This window comes from Balaenoptera borealis (assembly GCF_965194805.1).
Source record: "Balaenoptera borealis genome assembly, chromosome: 10".
Taxonomy (NCBI): domain Eukaryota; kingdom Metazoa; phylum Chordata; class Mammalia; order Artiodactyla; family Balaenopteridae; genus Balaenoptera; species Balaenoptera borealis.
Genome location: NC_138874.1, coordinates 117,936,368 through 117,960,233, shown reverse-complemented (window position 1 = coordinate 117,960,233; position 23,866 = coordinate 117,936,368). Strand labels below are relative to the sequence as shown.

Below are 23,866 nucleotides of genomic sequence, written 5' to 3'. Positions count from 1 at the left end.
TCTGTATTAGTTTGCTTGGGCTGCTGTAACAAAGCACCACAGACTGGACGGCTTATATGCCAGAAATTCATTTTCTCACAATTCTGGAGGCTGGAAGTCTGAGATAAGGTGTCACCAGGGCTGGTTTCATGGGGGCCACTGTCCTTGGCTTGTAATCAGCCATCTGCCCCCTGCATCCTCACGTGGTCATCCCTGGGTGCATGTCGGTGACCTGATCTCTTCTTATAAGGACACCAGTCATATTGGGTCAGGACCACCCTGATGACCTCATTTTACCTTAATCACCTCTGTAAAGACCCATCTCCAAATACAGTCACATTCTCAGGTGCTGGGGACAGGAATGAATGGTGGGGACACAATTCAGTCAATAACAAGTTCCTTTAAAAACTCTGCAGAGATTCTTATTGGAATTTCACCAAGTTTATGGGTTAACTGTGGAGAAGGGTCACTCAAGGTATCAACTTGTGCTGTCCTTGTTTCTCCCCCGTTTATGCAGGTCTTCTTTTATGTTCCTTAATGACTTTTCTTTTTTGCCACAGAGATCCTTTGCATTGTGGGAGGTTATTTATGGAGTTGGTTGTTACTGTGCATGGCATTTTATTTTATATTTTCGGGGTTTTTTTCTTTCTTTCTTTCTTTTTTTAGAGAACCACTGTTAATTTTTTCTTCTTCATTTTTTTTTTTTGGCTGCACCGTGTGGCTTGTGGGATCTTAGTTCCCCGACCAGGGACGATGGGACCCAGTCCCTCCTTCAGCAGTGAAAGCACGCAGTCCGAACCATTGGACCACCAGGGAATTCCCTATTTTATATTTTCTAGCTATTTCTTGTTCTGGTAGAGAAATTCTATTTTATCAACCCTAAGACGCACACATGGCTGCAGTCACAGAATATCCAGGTAGCAATCGCTTGAACCAACAGGGATAAGCGGTCAGGCCATGGGCAGTACAGGGCCAACAGAGCAGCAACCCTGAGTGTCCAGGACCCAGGACGCTCCTCCCCATCTTCCACCCACCCACTAGCCTTGGCGTCCAGCCTGCAGTCTTCAGATGGCAGCAGCAACTCCCAGCACCAAGTCCACAGTCCAAGCTGGAGGAAGGGGAGGGGAAGAGCATGCCCTCTTTTGGGGGAGCAAAACCCCCCCGGGCACCCTCAGAGCACACCCTGTTGCAGGCTTCATCGGCTCTGCCTCGTCGTTGGCTCCCCAGCTGCAGGGGGCGGTAAGCAGTCGAATTGCAGAGCCTGTGGCTTCTCCAGTGCATGGCTGTCTCCTGGTCGCAGGCCGGACTTCACTCTGATCAACAGAAGTGGGGAGAGTAGGAAGCTTTTCTTGTTCATATTTTTTAAGGGAACACATTTAAAGGTTCTCCATTAAGTATGATGTCTGCTGAGGGTTTTTTTGAAATACAGCCTTAATCGAGTTAAAAAATTCATTTCAACGACTAGTTTTCTTGGCATTTTTCCCCACCAATGAGTGTTGATGGAAATCAAACACTTGACAATGGCGATCATATTACAGTATGTAAATGTACCAAATCAACACGTTGGACACCTTAAATTTACAACATGTTACATGTCATATATATTTCAATTTAAAAAACTAAAAAAAATAACATTTAAAAATTAAGAAATGGCTCTCTTTTGCTCGGGCCCGTGGCATGTCTTCATCCTGCCAGGAAGCTCCGTAGCCACTGACAAGACCAGAAGTGGCCTGATAAACAGTACAAGAAAGCACAGCCCAGAGGGCCAGCCCTTATGGAGGCGCTTCTCATGCAAAGGGAACTGTGCTCGAAAACGTAGGGGTTGAAGCCAAACAGCCAAATTCTGCCATAGGGAAGTGTGTCAGGGTTCAGTTAATGAAGAATGGCCAAAAAATCACAGCCTTTGTACCCAGTGATGGTTGTTTGAACTTTATTGAGGAAAATGATGACGTTCTGGTCGCTGGATTTGGTCGCAAATCTTTTGGCCTTAACGCAAAGGTTAGAAGAAAGGACCAAGATCATAAGTTTTGATGGTGACGGCACGATAGTAATACATTTTCACATGCAAAAAACACCCCAAAAAACAAAAAAAAAAAATTAAGGAATGAAATGCTTTGTCTTCTCCTGAGAAAATAGTGAGCGTTCTTCTCCCTTGGTGCAGCAGTGAGTAAAGTACGTCCGCGTACTCGACAATGTTGAAACCACCTGGACCCGAGTGGTGCTGACCTGCTTTTGATGTACTGTTGGGCTCAGTGGCTAATATTTTATTTAGATTTTTCATGTTGATATTTAAACATAAAATAGTCTAAATATTTTTCTGTGCTTCCCTTATATATTTTAAGAGAAAAGGTTTAGGGTCTCATAAAAGGGTTAATTAAGCCTCAACCCGTGGCTCTTCTTACGTGGTGCCCTTGGTTCTCCTTCTCTCTCCTCCGAACAACTATCTCTCAGACTCAGAGCCCAAAACTGTGCCCTTTCTCTCATATTTGCCATCTGTTTGCTGTTCATCCGGAGAAATTTCCTTAACTTTATAATTCAATTCTCCTGGTTGCTTTTCAGAGGTTCTTTCTTAGCCTCGACCTTTGTCACAGCATCCTGTTCTTATATAAATAGTATCCCCCTCAGCTTTTCTGAGCCTATGAATTGGAGTATTTTTTGTTTGTTTCTTAGGTTTTCTTCTAATTCCTCAAACTTCTTGAGCCTTCTTTTTTTCCCCCATTTCTTTACCTTGGTCTTTCTCTGTTGTGTTGCAGACTTTCTGTCTTCGAATGCCTGATAAACGCTGTTTGCTGTTCATACTTTAAAACGAAGCGGTGGGAAGGCTGCCTGGACGTTCCCTGTGGTCGGCGGACCCTTGACAATGAGGCGGCAGGGACAGGCCATCGGGCTGGGGACCCTCTAAGTGCAGGTGACGGAAAGCACTCATCCAGAGAAGGTCCACGGCGTCAGCCGTGGCGCTGCCTGACCCGGGAGGTCGAGGGGGCACAGGGCCCGCCTCTCTTGCCCTCGGGCTCCATGCGAAGGCTCCACGCGGGTGACGGGTCCTCGCATGCAACGGCTCCAGGCTCAGCCTCCCGCGGAAGGAGAGCGGCCTCTCTCAGCAGCTCAGAGCACGGCCAGGAGCCCTACACTGGGAAGCAGGTCCACGTGGCCAGGAAGAGCCACAGGGCATGCCACATCCCCTCACCAGACCAGGGGAGGGGGCAGTCACAGTCAGACCCCCGTGGGCCGAGCATAAGAGAGGGCTGGCTCTCCAGGGCACACACATGGATGCTTTGACCGGAACAGGGAAAGGACGCTGAGAGGCCAAAGCGGCAGCTGTCCCCAGCAGGCCCCACGCCGCGCCGGGGCTTCCAGGTGCTTCCTGACCCCGTCAGAGAAACGCCCTTGTTTCCTTGGGGTGAGCAACATGCTGGGGGCCGTTCTGCGCGTAGGACCGGGGTGGGGGGGCTCGACCAGAGAATGCAAACCTTGGACGAACCCCCATTGCCGTCCCCACCCCTCCCGCCATCCGTCACCACAGCAGCCCGATCCCTGAGGCTGGGTGGGAGGCTCTCTCCTCTGCCGCTGCCCCTCTGGCCCAGGTGGCATTTGAAACCCACAGGCCCTGAGATTGCCCAGGAGAACGTGTGGAGCGGCGGTGCTGAGACTCCAGGGACCACGAGGGTCTGATGGAAGCTGAGAGATCGAATCCCATAACAACCCTCTGAAGTTCAGGAGGTCCCTGTGCCCACCCTCGACACCATCAAGAGGGCCTGGTGTCCCCAGGTGGTGTGGCCGGGGTGAAGGCCTAGAGTCAGTGGGTGGAGGGGAGAGACTCCAGAGGACAAACCAACCGTGGAAAGCAAGACAGCACCATTTCAGACGTGGTCCCAGAGTCCAATCCGGCCGGGACTGGGGAGGACCGCTGGCTTGAGCAGTCGGGTTACCGGTGGCGGGGCTACCTGAGGACCCCGAACAGTGGGCACTGAAGGGCGGGAGGAGGGGGGCCCACGAGGCACTGAAGGGCGGGAGGAGGGGGGCCCTCTGGGACTCGGACACCATGGGGCCCTGGAGAGCCGTCCTCCCCTCTCTGTGCACCGCGGTCAGGAGCTCAGGGTCCGACGTCGCGTTCTGTGGTCCCTGTGTCTGGGACACACCCACCCCGGGAAGGATGGAAATGAGGAACGGGAGAGGGTGGGGTGGGAGAGGTTAGGGTTTGGGGCGGGTGGGGTGGGATGGAGTGTGGGAAGGTGGCGGTGTGCGCACCGGGTGCTGAAGACAGCGGGGCAGAAGGTCCTGTCGACAGATAGGACGGGGTGGCGGGGAGGGGGGACGGGGGCCGCTAGGACGGGGTGCTGGGCAGCGAGAGGGGCTGCGCCTCCGAGCGCCTGCCTTTATCTCCTCCCTTCCGTCTCCCGGGGGATGCGCCTCCGCGTCTGCCCACCCCCAAGCCTAGGGCGGAGGCCTCACGCAAAAGCCAGGCTCCGCGGTCGGCGCTTGGCGCTCGGCGCCCCGTGCAGTCTCCGCCGCAGCTCCTTCCTTCCCGCTCGGCAGCGGTCCCTGGAGCGGCCGCCGCGGTTCCGAGCGAGGCCCGTGGCTGGTAAGGCCGGGCGGCGGAATGTGGGCGCGCACCGGGAGGCTGGGGCTGGCGCCCGCCGGGCTAGAAATGAAGACGCAGCGAGGGGTCGACAGGGCCCGGGCGGAGGGTGGAGCCGCCGGCAGGTGGTCGCGTCTCGGTGCCCCGGCCCAGCAGCTGAGCCAGGCGGTGGGTGAGGGGTGGAGCGCGAGGCAGAAGCGGGCGGGAGGCGACCCTAAGCTGGGTCCGGGCCTGCGGCGGTGGGGCGGGGTCCGCACAGTGTGACCAGCCCGCGAGGCCCGAACCGGCTCTGGCCCCGCGCAGCCCCGGAAGGGGCTGGGAGGGCCGGGCCGAGTCTCACCGTTGGTCCCTTCTCCAGACCCCGATCTGCTTCCTTGGGTGGCCTCCGGTCCTGCCGAGCCCTGGAGGCCTGAGTCGGCCCTTCCAGAGCAGCCCAGAATACGGAGCCCCCTTCCCAGGCCTGAGCGCCCCCCGCCACCGGAGGATGCTCAGCACCGCCCATCCTTTGCCCCCACTCCACCGCCCCCCAAGCACAGAATAACCCGCAGGTGCAGAACCCTCTCACCCCCTCCCGCCCCTTCCCAGTTACTGAGCAAGAGCCCACGCCCTCCCCAGGCCTGAGTCCCTAATCCTCCGGCATTAAAACCCCCTCCTCTCAGCCCACGCCAGCCTGGGCGGGTAGTGCTCCAAGGTGCTGGGGCCCCATGTACCACCAAATGCTGAGCCCCTGTCCCCAGGCCCCGGGCGCCCTGGGCCTCGCGGAAGCTGAGGTCCCTTCCTCCGTCCTCCCGCAGGTTTCGCTCCACGAAGATGAACTGGACTGCCGCCGCGTGCTGGGCTCTGCTGCTAGCGGCCACCTTCCTCTGCGACAGCGGCGCAGCCAAGGGCGGCCGTGGCGGGGCTCGCGGCAGCGCCCGGGGCGGGCTGCGCGGGGGCGCGCGCGGGGCCTCGAGGGTGCGCGTGAGGCCTGCGCCCCGCTACACCGGCTCCTCGCTGCGCGTGGCCGCGGGAGCGGCGGCAGGGGCAGCGGCGGGGGCAGCTGCGGGCCTGGCGGCGGGCTCGAGCTGGAGGAGGGCCGCGGGGCCCTGGGAGCATGGCCCGGAGGACGACGAGGACGGCGCACCCGGCGGCAACGGAACGAACCGAAGCGTCTACAGCTACCGGGCGTGGACTTCGGGCGCGGGGCCCACGGGCGACCCTCACCTCTGCCTGCTGCTGGGCGGCGCCCTGGGCGCCCTGGGGCTGCTGCGGCCCTAGGCCGGGCTGGGCTCGGGGGCCAGATCTGCCCCCAGCCCGCGCCCGCCCCGCGGGCCATGGCAGAGGCTGCCCAGCACTGAGCGCCCCTTGCCTCCACTGCCCAAGGCCTCTGAGCCCAGAGGAGCTGCGTGGCCAACTCCCGACAGTCCAGCAGCCTCTCCTCCTGTGACCCAGAGGCACCTCCTGTTCCCCCTCCTGCCTGATCCCCTCCCCAGCCTCCGCACCTCCCACCCTACCAGGGGCCCAGTGGCCCACCAGCTCCAGGATGCCCTGCCTGCCACTTGGAGGTGAGGGTCCTCCCCAGCCAGGAAGGCAGGTGTCCTGAGGCTCCTGCACCGTCCTGGCCAGCTGACCCCCACTCCACAAGCTGTTCAGGCCACTCGAGCTCCCCTGACCCCACCTGGACACTTGAGCGGTGTGGACAGTGCCGACCACCAGGCAGAGAGGTGGGCCCTCAGGCTGGGCTGGCTCTCCCACAGCCCTGAGGACGTGGTGGCCTCGCCCCCAGAAACAGCCCCAGTGGACCAAAGGCCTTGAGGATTCGGGGGAGAGGAGAGGTTTCCCTCGCAGGCTGCAGTGTGCTGCCTGCCTGTCCAGAAAGGAAGGGGGCCACATCTGTGGATTAGTGAGCCCAGACGTGGCCCCGTAGTTCTCCAGATGGCTCCCAGGATACCCTCGCCCACAGGAACTGCCCACGCCTTGCCCCTGCCCTCGGGCCCAGGGCCCGTGTCCCCCTCTGGGCAGACGCTTTGCGAGACCCGCCGCCAGGGGCTCCCTTAAAGCCACTTTGCTCTGACTTGAAACAAGTCACATAACTCTTCTTGGACCTATTTTGGAAGAAAAAAAAAATGTTTTAACTTCAAGAGCGTTCCATTCGCTCTGAGCTCCAGGTCCACGTTCCGGGATAAGAGCCCCGCCTGCACTCGGGGACGGCAGCTGTGGCAGGCAGCCCCTCGGAAGCTGAGGGCGAGGTGGACCGGAGGAGCCGGGGCTCCAGTCAGACCCACGGCCGGCATGGCCACAAGGCAGGGCCCAGCACCGAGCAAGTACCACCAGATGTGAGGGCACCTGTCCAGCAGAAGAAAGCCCAGGAGAAGCTGAGCTTCTGCCACACCCCGAGGGCTGTCACAACGAGGCCAGAGCGGCCTCTGAAGAAACCACAGGGCGCGTCCTGACAAGGGTTTGCCGCTGGCACCCAACACCCGCGCGGAAGGCCAGCCTTTCCTCTCTCAGGTGCCTTTCCCTCAAGCCGCCAGCCTGGTCCGCTGGCCATGAGCTCAGCCTGGGGCCCCAGCTCTTTCACATGTCCTCTGGCTTGGATGGCCTCTTGTCCCTCAGAAGGAAGGCTCCGGGGCCTGGCTTCCGGCTCAGGCTCTCCTGCACTCAGCAGGGGCCTCCCCGGCAGGGCTACCTCCACAATCTGCCCTCGCCCGCCCCTGGGCTGCAGGGCCTTTGGGCTCACCTGATGGACGCCAGTGCCAAGACCAGCATCTCCCAGGAGCCGTGCCACCTCTGCTCTCCCACAGCTGGCACTCGGCTCTGATTACAGTGAAGGTCTCCAGATTATCCGTGGGACCTGGACCAAGCACTTTCCTCCAAAGACCCAGGCGCTCTGCTGCAGGACGCAGCTCCCTGCAGCCTCCTGTGTCCACACTGCCAGCTTTCTTGGGTGCGGCGCCCAGATGCCCTCCGTCCTCCCAGACGAAGCTCGATGCTCCCAAAGACCAACAGGTCGTGGCCAAGCCCTGGCCGGGGCCTCAGAGGCAGCGTGACCGTTTGAAAATCTTGAACAGGGGGACCCATCAGGGCTGGAACTGGTTGACTCAGTTCTCCCTGATGGGCCCGGCCAGGCTGTGCTCAGCCTCAGAGACCCACCCGGACCTGGACCGTGGCAGGCCCGGACCTTCACGTGCCTCTGCAGCATGAGCCGCCAGCGCACTCGGGACGTGATGGAAACGCCACTCTCGTCAAGCTGTTCCACGCACCAGCCCGACCCCAGGGGCATCTGGCGTCTGGCACAGCCGCGAGTCTCTGAATGCTTCCCACCCCTACGGGTCAGGGTTCCGGCAGGAGGCCGGTGGGTGTCTCCGGAGACTTGGCAGGTGTGCTGGGTGTGGGGCAGCCACACGGGGCGGCAGGCCCTAGAGGGGCGCCTACGGGAAGGCGGCCGCGCCACCACCGGCCACAGAAGGGCCGCGGCTGCTGACCAGGTGCAGCCTGCCCCACCCCCACTGCCCTGCCCCCTCCCACCCCCCCGGCCTCTCCAGAGCGCAAGCTGGTGGTCATGTTCCTGCACCCCTTCCGGTGCGATCACAACAATGCTGGGCACCGCCTCCGGGAAAAAGTCCTGCTGTCTCATTAGCTGGAAGGTGCTCGGAGGCGGTGGGGAGGCCCGGGGTCTCCGCTGACCACACCGGCCTGTGTGCGGCTGGGCTGTGAGCAGAGCGGCCCCGGCCACCGAGGGGACAGGTGGTCCTTGGGTTCTGCCACGGCTACTTGGGACCTCTTGTCCGCGTGTGTGCACGTTTTAGTAGTGAAATAAACACTCTGCTGCCAATGAGACTGTTTCTTATTGCAGGACCCAGGACTCCGTGTCGGGAATCTTACACAAGAGCCTTGGGTACTAAGTGGTTCACGTTCCGTTTTTCCTTGGTGAGGGGCCCAAGGGGCTGCACAGGTGCACAACGAAAGGGCCAACCACAGAAGTAGGCCTTTTAATTTTAAGATTACAGTTTACACTTTCAACTCCTTCTGAGAAAACACCAGCTTCTCCTCAAGAGAATATTTAAGAGATACTGAACATGAGTGAGTTTCCTCCCCAGGCCAGGCACCCAGGGACGTCCACTGCCCTGATGTCCACACCCAGGCTCAGTCCCCTGTAACCAGGGGCTGGGCTGTGGAGCGGCAGGAGGGCACGGCCTCCTCCCTAGAGCAGAGACCGGGGAGTATACAGTAACCCACAAGGAGCCTGTGGCCAGGGGACTCCTGGGCGTCCACCCCCTGGCCGTGGAGCCAAGGGCAGGGGCGCGAGACCCTCCTGCTGGACTAGCTCAGCTAGGGGGGCCCTGCAGGAGGTCCTGGTCCAGCATCACGGGGCCCAGCACCCCGCTGCGGAAGGCCCGCAGGAAGTCTCGGGCGGCCGCAGGGTAGTTGGGCTGGACAACGTTGACGTCACCTGGGGAAGCAGGAGGCCCAGTAAGGATGCAGCCCCACTCGGGAGCTCTAGCCCACCCGCCTCAGGCCCGTTCAGGTGGGCGCCTGCGCTGCACATTCGGGAAGCTGGAGCCTCCAGAAGCCACGGGAAGAGGGGTGGGCCGCCCCGCACACCCTGCCCTGAGCCCGGACCGAGAGCCCCTCCCCCCAGAAGCTCCGCCCCGGGCCCCACCCCCCGAGCCCGGCCTGGGGCCGCCAGGTCTCACCAGTGCCCGTCAGCACCTTCACCTTCTGGGTCTTCCTCAGCTTCACGGCCACATGCTTTAGCACGCTGGCGATGTCGTCGCAGGCCTCACCCAGGCCGTAGTGCTGCACGTACCTGCACATAGGGCGACAGTCAGCAGCTCCACCAATGACCCCTCGTGGGTGCGGGTGACCGCCATGCGGACCTGGGGGCCTCACCGACACCTGCCTTCCGCGTGGCCACGACCAGCTGCCCGAGACCCGCTCCCCCACTGGGGCCCTGGGCGCGGCGGCCAGAATGGCTGCAGCTCCCAGCGGTGTCATCCCCTGGCCCTGAGCTGGCCCGGGTCCCACGATGGCAGCCCGGCCACCGGCACACAGTTTGCTGCCGAGGCTGCATTGGTGCCTCCAGGCGGCTGGCCGGAGACGGACGGCGGTTTTCCCCACTGACACGTGCTCTGGGCCTGGGGGGAAGAGCCAGCACGGGACGGGCGCGGCGCATCAGAGGCTGAGCGGCCAAAGGAGACCAGTGTCTTCCACGGACACGTGCCTCCCTGAGCCCCGGGGCCAGGACCCCTGGACCAGCACCTGCGCTGGCCCCTCCCCCTCACCGCCTGCCGGGCAGGCAGGGCTGGGATGTGAACTGCAGCTGCAGAGTGGGGTAGGCCGGACGGGCCTCAGGCCTCGCGCCGGGACCCCACGTGAGCATCGGAGCCGGTCTCGGGGACGACAATCCTGAGGAATGCGCGTCCAAAATCAAACCTCCCAGAGCAGCAGCTGCATGGGCCCCTCTGTCCCCAAGAGACCGAAGGCAAGGAAGACTCCCACCCACACACACCCAAGACCTGCCACCCGCAGGAAGTCGGCTGTCACACTTCCCAGAAACACCGAGGACAGTGGAGGTCCAAACTGAATGCCTCGAACATCAAGCAAAACATGACATTTCAAATTCTACTTCCAGGACTTCCCTGGCAGTCCAGGGGTTAAGACTCCGTGCTTCCAGTGCAGGGGGCACGGGTTCAATCCCTGACTGGGGAACCAAGATCCCACATGCTTAGTCACGTGCAGCCAAAAAAAACCAAAAACCAAAAAACAAAAAAAAACACATATGTCAAATTCCACTTCCATGCAAATGGGGTAACAGGGACTGGGTCTACTCGCCATCTGAAATAACAAAAAAGGAAGAAACAACCAAAAATTCACAAAACAATGGTTTTCAAGGCACCAGACATCAGGCCACGAAGAGTATAGCTATGGGAAGGAGGAGTGCAGGGAGGGGCCCCGGAGAGCCCGGAGTGGAGAGACAGCGCTGGGGACCAGGGCAGCTGCCGGCTGCAGGCGAGTCAGACAGGGCAGAGCTGCCCAGGGAGAGGACTCGGGAAACTGGCAGAGAGCCACCCTCAGATGGTCAGCAGAGAACGTTCCCCAAGGCCAGAGGCCAGGAAGAGCCACCCAGGAGGGCAGGAGGGGAGCAGCCAGCCTCCTCAGAGCCAGGAACAGACGGAAACCCCAAGATCCACAGGGCCTGGGGAGGGGGCGGAGCACCCTGGGAACTGTTCCAGGCCCACCTGATAAACCATAAAAGGAAGACCCGAAAGGACCAAACTGTTTCCAAATAACGGTCCCAGAACAGGAATATAAGATACCTGTCACCAAGAAGGTCAGATTCACGTGCCTGCCCCCCATCAAAAGCTGTCAGGCACACATAGGCAGGAAATCAGAGCCATTACAAGGAGAAGACCAACCACCTGAAACTGCCCCAGATGTCAGAATTCACAAAGACATTGAATCGGTTATTAGAACTGTGTTCCCTGTGGTTACAAAGTTAAGAAAACACACAGAAGACAGTAAAAAAAAATGATCCAAATCGAGTATCTCGAGGAAAGCACTATGAAACACACACTCAGGGGATTATAAAGCAGATCAGATTCTGCAGAAGAGAGGGTGAGGGAACTGGAGACCCAGCACTGCTGAGCCGGCGGCACCTGCGGCCAGTGCCTGGGTAGTGGAGCCCTGGGAGAGAAGAATGGCCAGAAATCATCCGAATGTGATACAAACTACACAACCACAGATGCAAGAACTCAAGGAACTAAAAGCACAAGAAACATGAAGAAAACTACACCAGGGCCCAGCATCATAAATTGCTCAAAAACTTGATAAAGAGAAATCTTAACAGCAGCCAGAGGGTCATGTATACAGAGAACAAAGACAGACAGACAGCAGATTTCTCATCAGAAACAACAGCCGCTCTGCGGGACTGAGGAAATCCGTCCATCTAGAATTCTACACGCAGGGCAAACGCCCTTCAAAAACTAAGGTGAAATGAATACATCTTCGGACAAACAGCAACCTGCATCACCAACAGCGTCACAGGAAATCCTCGGACAGGAAGATGGCCCCAGAGGGAGGGCAGGTCAACGCACAGACAAGGAGCCGTGACTGGTGAGGCTCAGAGTAAACTGCCAAGATCGAGTCTTCACTTTACATCTGTGTATAGACAAAGCTCGGCAGCATGTCTGCTACATAAAAGCAAAACGTGTGACAAGACCGGCCCAGAGGTGAGGATGAGGAGAGTGGAAAGGCCCTCACACCACACTCGGCATTAACACCACCAAAAAGTGCCCTGCAAACCCTAAAGCGGCCTCCGCCAAAGTTACAGGTAACAAGCTGACAAAGGGGAATCATAAAACAGGCCAGAGAGAGAGAGGAAAAAAAGAACAAAGAATAGTTGGGACAAACGGCAAGATGACAGATGTAAACCTAACACCAGTGATCACATCAGATGTAAATGGTCTAAATGCCTAAAATAAAAGCAGAAACGGTCAGACTGGGTAAAAAGCAAGGCCCAACTATAAGCAGCCGATAAACACATTTTACAAGTAAAGACACACAAGCTCAAAGTAAAGCGACAGGAAAGATGAGCACACAGAGACTCTCTTGAAGGATAAAGGGGGTCACGTCCTCAAACCACCAGGAGAACCCAATGACCTCCTGAAGGTTTCCGCCCCCGACAACGGAGCCTGGAAACTCATGAAGCAGCTGCTGCCAGGACAGCGGGGAAGAGAGCAGCCCAGGCGGTGGTGGGAGGGCCCGTCTCCCCACGGGCAGCACAAACAGGAAGAGAGTCAGGAACATGGAAACAAGGAAGGAACAGGGACCGAACAGCAATCAACCAACAGCAATCAAGACAGAAAGAGAACAGAGAAAGTCACGAAACCAAAAGCTGGTTCTTTGGGGAAGTCAATAACCTGTGACTGATGTCCTCAAGGTGATAAAGCAGCAGTCCCCAACCTTTCTGGCACCAGGGACCGGTTTCGTGGAAGACAGTTTTTCCACAGATGGGGAGGGGGGGAGATGGGATGGCTCAGGCGGTAATGCGAGCGGTGGAGAGCGGTGGGGAGCAGCAGATGAAGCTTCACTCACTCACGCGCCGCCCCCTCCCGCTGTGTGGCCCGGTTCCTAACAGGCCACAGACCGGTACCGGGTCCCCTGGGGGCTGGGGACCGCTGTGATAAAGGACAGCTCTGGGGCCCCACGGGACACCGGCACTCACACCGTCCTCAGAGGTGAGAACAAACCGACCAGGTGTCTGCACAATGAAACCTCCTGGTGGTGACCAGTGTTAGAACACGGATGAATCCCGAGACGACGGGGCTGAGCAGGGAGTCCGCACCATGTGGCTCCACTCGTGAGATTCTAGAAGGTGATGGGAAGCAGATGGGGCAGGAAGGGGTGGGGAGGAGGGGCTACAAAGCAGCATAAGAATTGGGGGGGTTTTCTGGACTGTGGAACGGTTTCACACGTCTATCAAACTGTACACTTTAAATGACTGCAGACTGTCTGTCTACAGTTCTTTAACGGTGCTGTTTTTTCAGTCACATTTGGCTGGGATGGGAGAGGAAGGGCTGCCTTCCCACACTCACCCCAAGAGCTGGCGCCTGTTGAGGGTGTAGAGAAGGTAGTCAGCCAGGGTCTCCTCGCCCACCAGGTGGTCCAGCACGGTGCCTGGGAACAGGCAGCAAGGGTGAGCGCACACACGTGCCGCTGAGGAGGCCAAGCCGTGGCCTGACCTGCCCTCACCAGCCCCGCCCCGCCTGTCAAACGGGAGGAGGGCGCCCCCTCCAGGGCAGGCCAGGAGGGCTGGTGGGGTCAGAGGGTGCGGAGTGTGTCACCTGTGAGCCAGGACCACACACGCTGCCCGAGACGTCCTTCACCACAGCTCTGGACATCTCTGCGGCAGCCAGGCCAAGGCTGGCACAAGGCGCCCAGCCTGGGGGCCTGGGGGTCTGGGGGCCAGTTGCGGGGGGCTGGCTCACCACACAAGGCCAGCTTCAGGCCCGTCTCCACGCTCTGGATCCGAGGAGCCAGCACCCCGGGGGTGTCCAGCAGGAACATCAGCGGCCGCTCACACACCTGTGGGCACAGAGGGTGGTCGGCCCGCCGCTCGAGAAGCCTCAAACAGCCCCTCCCGCCAGGCCCTCTGCTGGGTCCCAGAGGCTTGAGGAGGCCCCAGAACCTGCCCGCCAGTGTCGTCACTGCCACCAGCTCTCAGCTACCCCACAGGATGCCACGCCCACGTGATGTGGAGAATGAGTAAGAGCAGGAGCCCAGCAGCTGCCTTCCTCCCAGGAGGACGCGCTCCGCCCTGACCCTGTGTGCCCTCGGGCAGGTTTCCTCATCTGTGAGATGCGGTGGCACCTGTGCCCTCCCCAGGCTTGGTGTGAGGACCCAGGCAGCGCTTGGCGGACAGAGCAGAGGGAAGGGGCGGTGGAGGCCCGGTGGCCGAGGGCCCCTACCTGAATCCTGGACATCACAGCTCTGGTGATCCCAGGCTCGCCGCCCACCCTGGTGGCTTTTCCTGCAGGATAAAAGAGGGTGTCAGTGTCTATTAAACACACAGGCAGGTAAGCTACAGAATGAGCAACGACACACGTGGAGACCTGGAGGGCCCCTAACACCAGGAGAGAACTGCCTCCCGGCACTGGGAGCGGCCCAGCACCTGCTGAGCGACGGCCTTGACATCTGGACCGGAGCTGCCCGCCGCCATCAGCTTCCCCCCTGCAAGACTGGGTCCCAAGCATCTGCCCCCGCACTGCCCAGCACAGCCTGTCGGTGGGGCCACTCCTGACCAAGAGGCCGCCTCTGCTCTGAACACTGGCTGCCCTGGGGCCCAGCAGACTCTGCACCCTCTGCTGAATCAACACAAGAGCAAAGGGACACATGCATCCGTCGGCACACGGATGGATAAACGAAATGTAGTCCGTCCACACCACAGAGTATTATTCAGCCCGAAAAAGGAAGGAAATTATGAATCACGCTACAACATGGATGGACCCTGTAGAGTTAGGCTCCGTGAAATAAGCCTGACACAGGTCAAATCCTGTGATTCCAGTTATGTGGCACCGGAGCCGTCAAATCCACACGACACAAAGTAGACCAGAGGTTCCCAGGAGCTCAGGAGGGTGGTTACCATTAATGTCTAGAGTTTCCGCTTGAGATGATGGAAAAATCTGGAAATAGATGGTGTGATGGTTGCACAGCACTTAATGTACTTAATGCCAATGATGTTTTTTTTTTGTTTTTTTGTTTGTTTTTTTAATTAATTTATTTATGGCTGTGTTGGATCCTCGTTTCTGTGAGAGGGCTTTCTCTAGTTGCGGCAAGCGGGGACCACTCTTCATCGCAGTGCGCGGGCCTCTCACTATCGCGGCCTCTCTTGTGGTGGAGCACAGGCTCCAGACGCGCAGGCTCAGTAGTTGTGGCTCACGGGCCCAGTTGCTCCGCAGAATGTGGGATCCTCCCAGACCAGGGCTTGAACCCGTGTCCCCCGCATTGGCAGGCAGATTCTCAACCACTGCGCCACCAGGGAAGCCCCCAATGATGTTTTTTAAAGCCACAACTAAAGAAAAATAAACAAAACAACAGCTGACTATAACAGCTCTCCAGTTGGCAGTGAAACAGCCTGAGATGACGGTCTAGCACTGTTCGGTCTTTGAGGTGGTTCCCGAAGGACACGCTCGTGAAGACTTGGTCTCAAAAGTTAAGAGGCATGGGACAAGGACACGGGCCTGGGGCTCCTCCTCCCCAGGTCCCGGCCTGACGTCTCACCCCACATATCCTACCCACCTTGAGCACAGTGGGTCAGAGACAGATAAATAAAAGGACAAGATCACCAACGTTTAGAAGTCATCGCATATATTAAACACTATAATTAAGCATTTAATTTGGAAGAGAGAAAGCGAATGAAATATAAAATGTATAAGGGAATGACTGTGTCTCACCAGCTGACTGCATGCCAGGCTGTCAGCTGGGTCCTCCCGGTGGAAAAAGACCCCCTGACGAGCTGGGGTCTCAGGCTCTGAAGTGTCGTCCCAGCACGAGAACCAGCGCCTGCCCCGGGGAACTACCTTTCCTGAGGTGCTGCCTCCGCAGAGAGTTGATGAGCGACGACTTGCCCACGTTGGGGACCCCAATCACCATGATGCAGTACTCCAGGTTCTGCAGGCGCAAGAGCAGGGATCAGGGGCCCACCCAGACCCCCCAGACCCACACACGCCCAGGCCAGCTTAACAGGAAGGACAGTCGCTGCACCGGCCCTGCCCACCCAGCTGCTGAGACCCGGAGGACAGGGGGCTCCCCAGCAGGAGGGACACCCCACAGCTGGCACTGGCCCACCACCAACCTCTCCTCGGTGATAGCGGTAGCTGCTCCCAACCAACTCCGTGACCATCGGGACTATCTGCAAGGAACAAGACCACAGGCACTTTCCTGGGGGAACTGGCCACCCTTAGCTTCTGGAGGTGGACACTCCAGCGTCCAGCACCGGACAGCTCGGGTCCGAACACGTCAAGATTCAGGCTGCGCTACGGCAGGCGGGGGTGGGGGTCGCCTGTGCCCCACCTCGTCCCTCCACCAGGAACCAGCAGGACAGACCCCGTGGGGTGACGGCTGTGACTGCCAGCACCTGCTAACAAGATGCACGTCAGCCGGTGAAATTCTCAAATACAACTGGGAAAACAGGCACTAGACCCTCCACGGGCTCTTCCACCTTATGACCCCGGAACGTGTCTCGCAGCCTGACTCTGCTCCTTCCCACCGTCAGCCCGTCCAGGCCCACGCTGCCCTCGGCAGCGGGAGACGAGCGGGCCCAGAACCCGAGCAATTACGAGTCATCTCCAACACTCTGCTTCTTACGGAAGCACAAAATAATTCGTGGCGTTTCTTTAACGTATTTAAGCAGAAGCATTAGAGCACAAAACAGAAAAAAAACCCACCTGCTTGATATTTTCATCCTTCACACAGTTGGTAAAAATGACATTTTTTAGGCCTTCTCCTTCTAAGTGTTGTATAATTTTCTGAAAGAGACAAGACGTTTCCATTTTAAACACTAAATGGAGACATGGGCGGTGTCATACGCTAAAGTCCAAGATCTGCTCGCCAGCCCAGGGCCATGGCGGCCGGGGACTCAGGGAGGAGGCTGGGCCCACCGGGCAGCACGGGGCGGGGCAACGCAGCACCAGGGACAGGCTGCCTGACGAGACGTCCAAGGAGGGCAGCCTGGCCCCGGGGTGGCCCTGGGCGGCTGGCTCCATGTGAGGACACAGGGAGAGGAGGCCAAACCAGGTTATTCCAAGTCGCTCCCAGCACTGGAACTGTCACACTGGAATTGCTGGTTTAGTCACGCCTTCACTCCCGCTCCTCCTAACGAGCTTCCGCACTACGAGCTCCACTTAAACTAAGGTTTGAACCCAATCCGATTACAAAGTACAAGGAATACTTTAAAAGCCCCAAAGTAAACTAAGGTTAATATGAACTTACTGGCCGTAACATGAAGCAAAATCAGCGTATGACTCATATTTTTAAAACCAGTATTGCACTGTTTGATCAGCTACTGATTTACATAAAGGAACAAAAAAATCATTCAGTAATTCAGTTAGTTTTACTCATTTATTTTATTTGTTATGAGGACGCAGATTAAGGTCAGGCCATCACAAAGACACATGTGAAGCTGCGCTTCAAGTGTCCAAATTTGCACGGGACACTGCCACCCACTCCACAGAGGCAGACACGGAGGGGCCACCCTGGGGGCGTCTCCTCTCCTCTCCTCCCCAAGCCCTTGGCCGCAGCACCTGAGAGGAGGGGCAAACACTCCAGCCGCCTCCTGCAGGTGAGACCCCCCCACCCCCGTGTCCCCTTGTCAGGCCACCTAACGTGCCCATCACGCCACAAAAATTAGCATTTTGGAGCAGGAGCAATTGATGGATGATAAGACCCAAGTCTCAACTAAGAAAAGCAACTGAAACCTTGTGATCACAAGTAACTACAACTGCCCGTGCAGTGAAACCCATGGGGTTCTGTTGTCAGAGTGGAGCGCGGTCGGCGGGAGGGACCTCAGTGAGCACAGCCCGCACGGCAGGGGCAGGGTCCTGATGCGCAATGTCTCCCACTCCGGTTCTCAATGGACGAAGAACCCTGTGGCTTCAGCACTTGCATTTCCCTGGAAACCGGGTGCTACAGGCCTGTGGCAGGGGTTTAAATAACTCAAGGTACCACAGCCAACTAAGAAACCGGGAACATGTTCTTGCTGCTGCGAAAGGAAAAGCTCCACAAAAGAAAAAAACTGGCTTGATTTCAAGATTCTGACACCTACTCTTCACAAAGGATTTGATAACAGCAAGAAAAGCAGAGAAGAACACTTCACAAGTAACATTTCCTGAATCTTCACGTTTCTCTCACTCAGGGACAAGGGGAAACATCCCCCGGCCCGGTCACTGTATCCCCGTCCGGCAGGGCTCAGGGAAACCCCCTAGCTGCTTTGGGCCTCCCACCTTCCAGCTTCCAGATCACTCGGTGGGCAGCAGGCAGCCCACAGGTCAGCCAGGGGTCTGGGGGGCCGTGGGGCTGGCCAGCGAGGACACCAGGGGCAAACGCAGCCACCAGGAGGCCTCCAGGCCAGCGCTGTCCAGGGGACGGACGGCCACTCACCTCATGAGGCAACAGAAACGTTAGCAAATGAAAGTGAAATAAAACGTGGACGTCGGCCTCACAGCGGCAACCACGACCCACGTGCTCCCAGCCTCGCGGGGCCAGCGGCCACCACGTGGGGCGCTCGGCTCCGGCCGCTCCTCCAGGCCACCTGCCATAGGAGGCGCACGCTTCGATCACTTGGGTCATGAATTAGACAAAGGGTAGTTTGCTACAGCCGGCGGGCCCGGGCGGACCGACACCGTGTCCGCCAGTGACCCGGTCCGACTCAGGGGCCCTCACGCCGAAGGCCCTGCAGGGCATTACCTGCTGCTCCTTCAGATCCGCCAGGTCCGTCTTGTTGAGGACGAGCAAGTGCGGCTTAAGCCCAAGGGTCTCCTGAAACAGAGGGTTTCGGCCTGAAAGTGGGATGTGGCAAAATTAAGGGAAAATTCCTTCAAAGCTTTACCAGCCAATTAATGTACTTTGCCTTGTCTTGTTACGCAGACTGGACCCACCTTCGAAAGGAAACCTTCAGAAGGGACAGAGCGGAGGAAGCCCGGTCTGGGAGCAAGCGAGCTGGGGCCAGCCCAGCCTCCCAGCCTCCCAGCCTCCCGCCGAGACCAACCCCCAGTCTTGCCTGCCCCGCCAGTGCCACAGAGCCGCTGCAGGCCCCTCGCCACTCCCTGTGGACAAGAGCCGGAGCACAGACAGGGCGGTGGCTCTCACGTGACTTCTCAAACAGGAACAACGGTGGCAAAAACAAAAACCAAAGCTCGCTGGAAGGTTTTACGACTAGACCATTGTTCAGTTGCCAAAATGATCTGGTGGCTCAAAAAAAGTACCTCCCACAGGGTCCTAACTAGTATATGTCAGACCACCGCCGCCACCCACCGCCGCCACCCTCTGGAGTTCCCACAGAGACCTCCAGTGAACCTGCCTCCTTACTGCCAGGGGCAGGCCCTTCTGCCCTCAGCCAGGGGCCCTTGGTGCTGTCAAGTGCCACCTCCTGTGACACGGACCCAGCAGGAGGGAGGTCTGTCTGTGTCTTCATCTCGTGAGCACTCGGCCCCTACCTGGTGCTTGTCTACTACGAGGCCAAGGCCTCAACGTGCCCTGGGTCTAGGCACCCAGTCCAGTGCTGTGTCCTCACCCACACAACAAAGGGACTTTCCGTAAACAGCCCTCTTCCCTCAGAGGTTAACCAAGCCTGGGCTAATTCACAACGCTGAGAGCCTCCAGACTCCCTCACGGTGCCGACCCGGAGGAGAAATCAGAACGTCTAGAGACTGAAAGGAGCAGAGGTGGCCGCTCATCACAGCACGCGGAGCAGTAAGGGCAGGTTTCGTTGTTTTTCAATAATCAGACATATAATTGCCAGTAAGCCCTTTTGACTGGCATAAGCCCTTCTGACTGGCATGAGGTATTGTACGAACTGGTACATTTAGCCTACAGTAGAGAAATTCCCACAGGCCTTTGCAACAGAGAAAACAGTCCCTCGCCCTCCACCCTAGAGATGGAATGACTCTCAAGCCAACACCTTCGCTGTACAAGAAGAATCTAAACACAGCTCAAATAAGTACAACGAAAGCAGGCTCTGAAAAGTATACTCATCACTGAGCGAGATGGTTACATCTTGCCAATCCACGCCTCAAGTATAGCAAGAAAAGTCTGGTTGGCAGGAACGTTTTAATGGAGGTTTCATATCCCACCTGGACTGGGTTGGAGGGCCTGGGCGTGCCAGGCAGAGGTCTGAGAGAAACGATGCCACCTGCATATCAAAGGGGAGCTTTCCGGGCCCCACACTAGAGATTCTGATTCACTGGCCTGGAAAGGGGCCCAGATATCGGTATTTTCAAAAGCCTCCTGGGGGAATTCTCGCGCATAACGAGGACTGAGAACCACTGCTTCAAATGCCAATAATTATGACAGGTGACGCTGCTGACCACCGTGGTGCTGACTGGACCAGAGCAGGGGCCAGAGGAGGTAGACGGAAACAAGGTAACAAGCCAGGAGTGCCTCCTGCTGTTGTGAGCACTGCCTGACTCAGGAGGGTCTCCCCTGCACTACAGTTCTGCACCCAATGCCAGTGGGGTTGGGGGGCGTCCCTCACCACCAAGCAATTCTCCACCACCACCAGGCGGGTGTCCTACTATTCAACTCAATTCTGCCACTACCTACCTGGAGATAACATCAGACCCCACAGGTTAAGGGCTCAGGACTGCTACCACCCCCCACTGATTCAGACACCAATTGCAAGTCGAGGTTGTCACCTGGTGACAACCAACAGGCTGTCTGACCAACGGGCTATGGAAAGAGGGTTCCCACGACCCCCTCCTTGGGTTCTAGCAATATTAGTCTGCTAGACTGGCTCAAGGAATTAAGAGAAACATTTTACTTACTAGATCAGACTTATTATAAGAAGACATAACTCTGGAATAGCCAGATGGAAGACATGTATAGGGCGAGGGATGGGGAAGGGACCCAGAGCTTCCATTCCCTCTATATGCCACTATGCCTGCATCTCCACACACTCACCAACCCAGAAGCTGTCCCCAGCCCACCCCTCAACCTTTTGGGTTTTTACAGCGGCTTCATTACACAGGCAGGACAGAATGAACCATTGGCCTTGGGTGACTGAACTCAATCTCCAGCCCCTCTCCTTTCCGTAAGGTCAGAGGTAGGACTGAAAGTTCTAAGGCTCCCATGTCAAGGTTGGTTCCCCCAGCAACCCGCTCCCCACCTTAGGTGACTTAGGGTCTTTTCCAAAATCACCTCATTAACATAACAAAAGACACCTTAACAAGCACCTCACTTAGGAAATTCCAAGACTTTCAGGAGCTCTGTGCCAGAACCAGGACAAAGACCAAATATGTATTGCTTATTATAAGTCACAATGTCACAACCACCAAAGGATATCCGGGCATCATGGACCTCGATGATACAGTCCACCAGCTTTAGGCTGCTCTGCATCTTCTTCAGCCCTGGAAAACAGAAGAAGGACGCTTAAGGGAAGAAAGGGGTCCATGGCCTTTTAAGAGAGGTAGAAGATTTAAGTTGAACTGTCAAGAATGACACACCATCATAAACAACCTAAAATGAACACATCTGAGTGCAGTGCTCTATTAAACAGTAGCTGTGTCTCCTTCAAATTCAACCCTGGTGGCTAAGGAGAGAAAAGCTCAGGTCCCTGCCTGAGGGACACCTGCACATCATAGGGTGAGGTCAGAGCCCATCCGTCTACACCACTTCCACAAGTGGGCGACTCTAGGTGGAATATTTAACCTCTATGGGTCTTGATCTATAAAGCAGAGAAACACTGACTAACTCACTCATGGGGCCCTCAATACTGTGTGATGACGATGGTGTAGGTACCAACCTCAGCCACTCACCCTGGACGACGCACACACAAGGCACTGAACTCACCCCGAACTAGGAACACCACACACAACAAAAGCAGCAATGCTCCTCTTCCTGCAGCTCAGCAGTGACACCGCCCCTCAGCCTCCCCTCCCACAGCCAAGCCCTGTCATTTACGCACATCCTCAGACATCTCACCTCACCCCACATGCCGCCCCCCGAGGGCGCCCCGTCCCTCCTGAGCACCGACGCGCGGAGAACCCGTCACCGAGCCCGGCAGAGCAGGCGCCCAAGGGGGCGGGAGCAGGGGGAGCGTGGCAATCCGTCACACGGGGAAGGGCTGGACCCGTCCTACATGTCTTTTTGGGGCCAAACGTTGACAAATAAACAGTAAGAAACTCCCAGAGAGGTTTAGGCAGAAGACAGCAAACTCGATCTACGTCTCAAAGGTTTTGAGGTGACTGAATAGCTGAATACAACTTGGAAAGTGCTTTCCTACCCCTACTTCATCTAGTCTCCAAAGTAACGTCAGGAATTTATCTTTTCCAAAGCAGATGCATAAACTGAGGCTTCGGGAGCCGAGTGGCAGAAGGGCCTTGCGACCCCCGCCCTCTCCGCTCGCGGGGGACCCGAGAAGAGCCGGGTAAACAGCGCGGCCCCGTCGCGTCCCGCCGGACCTCACCCTTGGCCATGTGGCCCGGGAACCAGCGCGCCACGTCGCGACCGTCTAGGGGGAAGCTCTCCCGCCAGGCGGCCCGGGCGGCGCCGCACAGCGCGCGCGCGGTGAGCCTCATGGCGCCGCGTCCCGAGCGTCGCGCAGCGCCGCGGACCGCTCCATCAACGGACTTTTCCGCCGGGCCCGCGACCCGCACAAGGGTTCCGACGCTCCAAGCTTCCGCAGCGCGGCCCGCGCGTGCGCGCACAACTCTGCCTCTAGCGGCGGACCCCGCGAGGGGGCGGGGGGCTCGAGGGCGGGGCTGTGGGAGGGGCTATGAACCAAGGGCGTGGCTCCGAGCCAGGGGCGGACCCACGCAGTCCCGGGAGTTATCGGGGTCCAGAGTTTAGTAATTCATTAAATTAAAAAATCCTGGTTCTTCCTAAGCGTATCCTGAGCATAAGTAACAAAATCTAGCAGTTCGCTTTCAGTTTGGTCCCTTTTTACAAACTTGGTCAAAATTTTTCAGATATTTAAAATTTAACTTACAAGTGTAACATCCTTTTCTAAGTACTCTGCATTTTAATGTAACAAACCAACCCTTTGCAAAAACTGACTGCAGTTCTGCTAAATTAAGCCTATTAGTACAAAGAGCCTCAAAATTCCCTTCACTGTTCCAATACTCTGTATAAATGTAGTCAGATTTTAACTTTTTTTTTTTTTTTTGGCCACGCCGCATGGCTTGCAGGATCTGAGTTGTGCAACCAGGGGTTGAACCTGGGTCATGGCAGTGGAAGCCCAGAGTCCTAACCACTAGGCCACCAGATTTTAACTTTATATCGCAAGTCTGAGCAACTACTCACTGCACTTTCGAGTTACAAGAGTATGACGCTAATGGAATTTTTTTTTTTTTTTTTTTGGTCTGCGTTGGGTCCTCGTTGCTGTGTGCAGGCTTTCTCTAGTTGCGGCTAGCGGGGGCTACTCTTCATTGTGGTGCACGGGCCTCTCATTGCGGTGGCTTCTCTTGTTGTGGAGCACGGGCTCTAGGCGTGTGGGCTTCAGTAGTTGTGGCACATGGGCTCAGTAGTTGTGGCTCGCGGGCTCTAGAGCACAGGCTCAATAGTTGTGGCACACAGGCTCAGCTGCTCTGTGACATGTGGGATCTTCCCGGACCAGGGCTCAAACCCACGTCCCCAGCATTGGCAGGCCGATTCTTAACAACTGCGCCACCAGGGAAGCCCTAATGGAATTTTTTAAACAAGCTCCTAAAACTCCAAAGGTGCTCAGATTCTCAGCACAAAGATATCATTACTGTCATCTTGATGGCCTTAAACCTCCTAATACTCAGGGCTAATGGTTCCTGGGGCTAAGACAAGCCCTCCAGGTGGCTGACTGAGACCACCTGGGCCTCCTGACAGGCCTCCCAGCACCCCTCCTGAGCCAGCCCAGACAGCCTGAGTCCTGCACCCAGACTCATGAAACCTGAGACGTCAACAACACAGAACTCTGTGCCTGATGCACGCTGTGTTCTTCCATGGCCCTAGGACCAAAGAACGAAAATAAAAACCTTCCTGAAGCCCAGATTTCTCTCACAGCTGTCTGACAGGCAGGTGCCCCAAGTGAGACAACTCCAGGGACACAAAGCAGTGGACACACAGACAGACCTCTGGGGGCAG

The 23,866-nt window shown here is 57.3% G+C and overlaps 2 protein-coding genes across 3 annotated transcripts; one reads left to right on the top strand and one right to left on the bottom strand.

The window, feature by feature from the left end:
- Positions 1–4,308: 4,308 nt before the first annotated feature.
- SPRN (shadow of prion protein) lies at positions 4,309–8,375 on the top strand. Its single transcript, XM_082408043.1, has 2 exons — positions 4,309–4,561; positions 5,353–8,375. The coding sequence occupies exon 2, from the start codon at positions 5,369–5,371 to the stop codon at positions 5,813–5,815; it is 447 nt and encodes a 148-aa protein (XP_082264169.1). The 5' UTR covers positions 4,309–4,561; positions 5,353–5,368; the 3' UTR covers positions 5,816–8,375.
- A 138-nt stretch (positions 8,376–8,513) lies between these two features.
- MTG1 (mitochondrial ribosome associated GTPase 1) lies at positions 8,514–22,461 on the bottom strand. Of its 2 annotated transcripts, none has more exons than XM_082408042.1 (11): positions 22,218–22,461; positions 21,082–21,159; positions 18,503–18,594; positions 16,486–16,566; positions 15,894–15,950; positions 15,619–15,709; positions 14,008–14,069; positions 13,528–13,624; positions 13,135–13,216; positions 9,257–9,347; positions 8,514–8,990 (listed from the first exon to the last, which is right to left on the bottom strand). In XM_082408042.1, the coding sequence occupies exons 1-11, from the start codon at positions 22,327–22,329 to the stop codon at positions 8,904–8,906; spliced, it is 930 nt and encodes a 309-aa protein (XP_082264168.1). In that variant the 5' UTR covers positions 22,330–22,461; the 3' UTR covers positions 8,514–8,903. The 2 variants fall into 2 exon arrangements, with proteins under 2 accessions (XP_082264168.1, XP_082264167.1); XM_082408041.1 differs by having other exon boundaries at positions 9,235–9,347; positions 22,218–22,458.
- Positions 22,462–23,866: the final 1,405 nt, after the last annotated feature.